Here is a 7500-nt window from a genome sequence, read left to right as displayed (position 1 = left end):
TGAGGGTCTGTCTCAGCGGAGGGAGAGAGCAGCAGACTGAGGGTCAATCTCAGCGGACAGAGAGAGCAGCAGACTGAGGGTCAGTCTCAGCAGAGGGAGAGAGCATCAGACTGAGGGTCAGTCTCAGCGGACAGAGAGAGCAGCAGACTGAGGGTCAGTCTCAGCAGAGGGAGAGAGCAGCAGACTGAGGGTCAGTCTCAGCAGAGGGAGAGAGCAGCAGACTGAGGGTCAGTCTCAGCGGAGAAAGAGAGCAGCAGACTGAGGGTCAGTCTCAGCGGAGAGAGAGAGCAGCAGACTGAGGGTCAGTCTCAGCGGAGGGAGAGAGCATCAGACTGAGGGTCAGTCTCAGCGGAGGTAGAGAGCAGCAGACTGAGGGTCAGTCTCAGCGGAGGGAGAGAGCAGCAGACTGAGGGTCAGTCTCAGCGGAGGGAGAGAGCAGCAGACTGAGGGTCAGTCTCAGCGGAGGGAGAGAGCAGCAGACTGAGGGTCAGTCTCAGCGGAGGGAGAGAGCATCAGACTGAGGGTCAGTCTCAGCGGAGGGAGAGAGCAGCAGACTGAGGGTCAGTCTCAGCGGAGGGAGAGAGCAGCAGACTGAGGGTCCATCTCTCAACATCCCTCCGCTCTCCCTTTCCTCCACTGACACGGAACAAAAAGGGGCCCGTCTTCCAGCTGATGGCAAAACTTGAGTCACACACAGTTCCTCGTGCACAAATTCATGTTGTTACTCCTATGAACAGAGAAAGTTAAATATTCCTCGATATTAAAAAAGACCCAAGCCGTTAATAATAATGAGGCCTATAGATCCACTTTCCTACTCATTCATTACTGCTACACTGCTTGTTGTAGCGCTGAGTGGAAATAGGAAGAACGCACATTTTATGGCTTATAAAAGTGTTAAAAAGAAAGTGTTGACAGTGCTGAGTAAGAACTTAAACATGACCTCACTCATAAAAACAGCAGCTCTTTGCTGTATTCGTTGACAGTCTCTCTCTAATCATGGTTTTAAATGTTTTTAAATCTCACATTATCAATTTTTTGCCGTAGCTTTCTTTTAAAGGCTGACTACACCACTCGCGTCGCGTGGGCGAGCGTTGCAAAATAAATTTAGACAGCTATATTATTCAATTATTTGTTGTGTCTTTGGTATCATTAAACTGAAGACTGTTATTTTATCAAATCAATTCTCTGTAATTATTATTACGTGATTAAACTAATCATGTAAATGTAATTAACTAGGATGTCAGGGCACCAAGGAAAGATTACAAAGTTATAATTTTCCTAATATAACTTTCAGATATTTTAATATCTGATCAATTAGTTTTCTAATTAATGAATTATTCTTTACCTCACGTTAGTCTCATTCCAAACGTCGTAAATTGTTTATCTGCACGAACCCAGCCTTTACTATGAATCATCCATACATCAATTGTCTTAATCATTTAGTTACTAACTAAATAATCATAGAAATGCATAAACAAACAAACAGTCGATATGGTTACAAGGAAATGATAGGGGAGGTTCCCTAGTGGGCTAAACCGGTATGACGGCTTGGTAGACAAAGGGAAGTGGGTGTGGACTGAGAAGGGTGCGAAAGACTAAAGACACTACACAGTTGATAATTATAACAATTTAAATGCTAATCCTTTGCACATGAACGCTCACTCATTCGGGAATAATTGCAATCAATATATATATTTACGCTCTGTGTGTCGTCGTGATCTCTGTCGGAATCGTCCTTCTTTCTGTTGGAAGTTCATATGCTCGTCTTTCGTGGTTAGAATGGATACTTCAGAGTCCCATCACATTGTTCTTATAGAATAGATGTTTGGGCAGTTGTTAGCCTTCGCATTCAATGGTACAGAATTTCTAGCTGCAGACTAGTAGTTAGTATCGAAGAGTTGCTCTTATTCTGTCAGAGTTTCAACGACCATTACAACCTTATAGTCAGGTTTTATGGGCTCTACTCAAACCTTCGCCCTCTCGGTAATCGAGGTAAGCTTGGTCTCTACACAAACCTTCGCCCTCTCGGTAATCGAGGTAAGCTTGGTCTCTACTCAAACCGTAGTCCTCTCGGTAATCGAGGTAAGCTTGGTCTCTACTCAACCCTTCGCCCTCTCGGTAATCGAGGTAAGCTTGGTCTCTACTCAAACCTTAGCCCTCTCGGTAATCGAGGTAAGCTTGGTCTATACTCAAACCTTCGCCCTCTCGGTAATCGAGGTAAGCTTGGTCTCTACTCAAACCTTAGCCCTCTCGGTAATCGAGGTAAGCTTGGTCTCTACTCAAACCTTCGCCCTCTCGGTAATCGAGGTAAGCTGGTCTCTACTCAAACCTTAGCCCTCTCGGTAATCGAGGTAAGCTTGGTCTCTACTCAAACCTTAGCCCTCTCGGTAATCGAGGTAAGCTTGGGCTCTACTCAACCCTTCGCCCTCTCGGTAATCGAGGTAAGCTTGGTCTCTACTGAAACCTTAGCCTAGAAATGCCTAGAAATGCCTTGGAGATCGACAAGTCGATCGCGATCGACTGGTTGGTGACCACTGTTCTAGACTCTGTATTTCTATGTTTATAACCATCCTCACATTTCAATTGAATTCAGTGACGCATCAAATGACGACACGTAACAGACAGCTGAAAATGTATGGTCTCACTGGTGCTTCTATTGTCTTCTATTGCCTTCTAATGTCTACTGACCATGGTTACACTGGTCTTCTATTGTCTAGTGACCATGGTTACACTGGTCTTCTATTGTCTACTGACCATGGTTACACTGGTCTTCTATTGTCTACTGACCATGGTTACACTGGTCTTCTATTGTCTACTGACCATGGTTACACTGGTCTTCTATTGTCTAGTGACCATGGTTACACTGGTCTTCTATTGTCTACTGACCATGGTTACACTGGTCTTCTATTGTCTACTGACCATGGTTACACTGGCCTTCTATTGTCTACTGACCATGGTTACACTGGTCTTCTATTGTCTACTGACCATGGTTACACTGGTCTTCTATTGTCTACTGACCATGGTTACACTGGTCTTCTATTGTCTACTGACCATGGTTACACTGGTCTTCTATTGTCTAGTGACCATGGTTACACTGGTCTTCTATTGTCTACTGACCATGGTTACACTGGTCTTCTATTGTCTAGTGACCATGGTTACACTGGTCTTCTATTGTCTACTGACCATGGTTACACTGGTCTTCTATTGTCTACTGACCATGGTTACACTGGTCTTCTATTGTCTACTGACCATGGTTACACTGGTCTTCTATTGTCTACTGACCATGGTTACACTGGTCTTCTATTGTCTACTGACCATGGTTACACTGGCCTTCTATTGTCTACTGACCATGGTTACACTGGTCTTCTATTGTCTACTGACCATGGTTACACTGGTCTTCTATTGTCTACTGACCATGGTTACACTGGTCTTCTATTGTCTACTGACCATGGTTACACTGGTCTTCTATTGTCTACTGACCATGGTTACACTGGTCTTCTATTGTCTACTGACCATGGTTACACTGGTCTTCTATTGTCTACTGACCATGGTTACACTGGTCTTCTATTGTCTACTGACCATGGTTACACTGGTCTTCTATTGTCTACTGACCATGGTTACACTGGTCTTCTATTGTCTACTGACCATGGTTACACTGGTCTTCTATTGTCTACTGACCATGGCTACACTAAACAGTGGCAGGTGTTTGTGTTGTGTGTGAACACATCCGGTTGGACCTGGGTCAGACCCATCTCTCAGACGCCCTCTGCGCTGATGAACAGTGACAGTCAGTCCGTGTTTGTGTGTGTGTGTCTTGTGTGTGCATGTATGCCTGTCTGTCTGTGTGTGTGTGCGTGTCAGTCCCTCTCCACAGATGACACTGATGTGATGTGATGTAGTATGGTGTGTTGTGATGCAATGTCAACAGCCTGAGACCACCACATCTATCTGTCTTAACTGACTACACTTTGACAAACAACCATATTCAATCATGAGTCAGTCAGACAGTCCGTGATTAAGAAGCGCTAAGCGAACATTTTCTGCTCGCTAACGCAAAGGAATTCACGTTGGGTTTTACCTGATAAATAGGTAATGATGAAGCAGTGATTCATGTCCCACAGCCTTTACTTTTGGTTCGGTTGGCAGAGTTGGACACACACACACATACACACACAGAGGATCCTGGCTATATAAATTCCAGCTTCATGAGAGTATTTTCAGAATGAGGGAAAGTGATGCCGTACCTTCGTATGAATTAATTTGTGTGTGTGTGTGTGTGTGTGTGTGTGTGTGTGTGTGTGTGTGTGTGTGTGTGTGTGTGTGTGTGTGTGTGTGTGTGTGTGTGTGTGTGTGTGTGTGTGTGTGTGTGTGTGTGTGTGTGTGTGTGTGTGTGTGTGTGTGTGTGTGTGTGTGTGTGCGCACACTGTGCTGAGCATGACTAGGTTCCATTTGAATTCTGGAAGGAAGTTCAACATGCTTAAAGAGTTTTGACTGTCATCCAAATCCCAATTGGCACCTTATTACCCTTTATAGCATACTACTTTTGTCCAGGGCCCTAGGAGAGGAGCGCACATAGGGGACAGAGTGCCATTTGGAACCCACCCTCTAATTCTTTCTCTCATTTTAATGCAGCCCAGCGCAGCACGGCTTTAGGACATGTGTGCTGTGTTTGACTAAGAGATGAACGTTAAACGGTCTGAGGGCCATGCTATTTCAGGCTGATGTTTAGATGGTACTCAAAGAGTCACCTTGCATCCCAGATAACACTCCATTCCCTATGTAATGCACTACTTTTGACCGATAGGGCTCTGGTCTAAAGTAGTGCACCATATAGGAAATAGGTTGGGTTCCTTTTGGGACATATCCAAAGGGAGTGACTGTTTCTGTTTGTCTCGAAGCACCGAACTAAACCAGACCACATTATTATCATCAAAAGCCTTAATTTCAGTACAGAAAAACAATCCTTTTTTTTTGGGGGGGGGGGGGGGGTTATGGAATCATTCTGAAAGCCTATTAACATTAGATGGTACTATAACTGTGATCATGTGCCATATCTGTCTTGCTCCGGCTTATCTGCTCTCCAGACGTTATGGACTGGATTCACGTTACGTTTCTGTTGGCACTAGTATCACTCCATAAGTGTTGGTCTATGGTGGTTCAGGCTCCCCTCTAAAATCTGGTTCCTCTTAATTTTTGTTTTGTTTTTTTGTTTCTTTCTCTCATCCAAATGATGATTTCTTTCTCAGTGCTTTGTCAAGGGGAAGGTCTGACCCTCTTGTGAAGCGTTACACAAGTGCTAAACAAATAAAGTTAGATTTGAAATTCTTATCTGTTGATTGATTTGCATTTCTCTCTCTGTTTCAAAGCTTGCCGGGATGGAGTCGGGTTATGCCTGTTTCTGTGGCAACAACCTGGACCTGCGTCTCCATGGCAAGGCGCCCAGCATGGAATGCAACCACGTGTGTTTCGGTGACCACACCCAGCCTTGTGGGGGAGATGGATGGGTCATCGTCTTTGACAGTGAGTAGGACATCATTTGCTTCGGTCTGTGCATGTTTGACAGTGAGTAGGACATCATTTGCTTTGGTCTGTGTACATGTTTGACAGTGAGTAGGACATCATTTGCTTTGGTCTGTGTACATGTTTGACAGTGAGTAGGACATGATTTGCTTCGGTCTGTGTACATGTTTGACAGTGAGTAGGACATCATTTGCCCTGGTCTGATCCACTACACATGATCTAAACCAGCTATAACTTCCCACCGGTGCTTCTATGGTGCTCCATATAGTTATATGGTGCGCCACTTAATGTGTACAGAGTGGAGTATTTTCTGGTGCATGGAGAAATAAAACTGTATTTTCAAAAGATGACATTCCAGTAAACTGACACTTCAATACGCCACAAACCATGGAATTATCTCAGAACTAACGTTGAAAAGAAGTCAAATAACCCAGTATGGAAGGATCGTACCACCACTCTCAAAACGTACTTATTAGAACAGCCATGTGAAGAGAATGTTAAATCTCTCCCTTTGTTGTCATAAAACCATTTGCTGATTTTTTCTAGAACAATACATGCTACATTTCTGTTTAATAGGCAAGCATCCGGTTTATGGCAGACAACTGCTAGATAATGAGAGACAGATTTTGCAGCTGAACATAATTACAATAGCGATAAAATGTGTGTTGCTCAATCCAGTCTCATCTTTCCACGATGTGTTGAAAACCCTTCATTCCACTCTGGATCATTTTTTAAAATGTTACCTTTATTTAACTAGGCAAGTTAGTTACGAACAAACTCTTATTTTCACTGACGGCCGATGAACAGCGACTGCCTTGTTAACTGCCTTGTTAACGGGCAGAACGGCAGATCTTTACCTTGTCAGCTCAGGGATTTGATCTTGCATCCTTTCGGTTACAAGTCCAACACTCTAATAACTAGGCTACCCTGCCACCCCATCATTGAGAGAATCTGTAGTATGTGGTTTGTATAATAACTCTGACAACATATGAGTCACTGGGGTGAGTTGTAAGACAGGGTTTAGTTTACATATGAGTCACTGGGGTGAGTTGTAAGACAGGGTTTAGTTTACATATGAGTCACTGGGGTGAGTTGTAAGACAGGGTTTAGTTTACATATGAGTCACTGGGGTGAGTTGTAAGACAGGGTTTAGTTTACATATGAGTCACTGGGGTGAGTTGTAAGACAGGGTTTAGTTTACATATGAGTCACTGGGGTGAGTTGTAAGACAGGGTTTAGTTTACATATGAGTCACTGGGGTGAGTTGTAAGACAGGGTTTAGTTTACATATGAGTCACTGGGGTGAGTTGTAAGACAGGGTTTAGTTTACATATGAGTCACTGGGGTGAGTTGTAAGACAGGGTTTAGTTTACATATGAGTCACTGGGGTGAGTTGTAAGACAGGGTTTAGTTTACATATGAGTCACTGGGGTGAGTTGTAAGACAGGGTTTAGTTTACATATGAGTCACTGGGGTGAGTTGTAAGACAGGGTTTAGTTTACATATGAGTCACTGGGGTGAGTTGTAAGACAGGGTTTAGTTTACATATGAGTCACTGGGGTGAGTTGTAAGACAGGGTTTAGTTTACATATGAGTCACTGGGGTGAGTTGTAAGACAGGGTTTAGTTTACATATGAGTCACTGGGGTGAGTTGTAAGACAGGGTTTAGTTTACATATGAGTCACTGGGGTGAGTTGTAAGACAGGGTTTAGTTTACATATGAGTCACTGGGGTGAGTTGTAAGACAGGGTTTAGTTTACATATGAGTCACTGGGGTGAGTTGTACGACAGGGTTTAGTTTACATATGAGTCACTGGGGTGAGTTGTACGACAGGGTTTAGTTTACATATGAGTCACTGGGGTGAGTTGTACGACAGGGTTTAGTTTACATATGAGTCACTGGGGTGAGTTGTAAGACAGGGTTTAGTTTACATATGAGTCACTGGGGTGAGTTGTAAGACAGGGTTTAGTTTACATATG

General features: G+C 43.7%; 1 protein-coding gene across 2 annotated transcripts in view; it reads left to right on the top strand.

The window, feature by feature from the left end:
- Positions 1 to 7500, top strand: part of LOC129826627 (kremen protein 1-like) — a 120907-nt gene that overhangs the window by 98436 nt on the left and 14971 nt on the right. For both annotated transcript variants that reach the window (XM_055887549.1, XM_055887550.1), the window contains exon 5: positions 5367 to 5520. In XM_055887549.1, the coding sequence (XP_055743524.1) occupies positions 5367 to 5520 (154 nt within the window). The remainder of the gene's footprint in view (positions 1 to 5366; positions 5521 to 7500) is intronic.

The sequence above is a fragment of the Salvelinus fontinalis genome, chromosome 28 (genome assembly GCF_029448725.1).
Source record: "Salvelinus fontinalis isolate EN_2023a chromosome 28, ASM2944872v1, whole genome shotgun sequence".
Taxonomy (NCBI): Eukaryota; Metazoa; Chordata; class Actinopteri; order Salmoniformes; family Salmonidae; genus Salvelinus; species Salvelinus fontinalis.
Note: the sequence above shows the minus strand (reverse complement) of the source record. Positions and strands in the feature narration are given on the sequence as shown.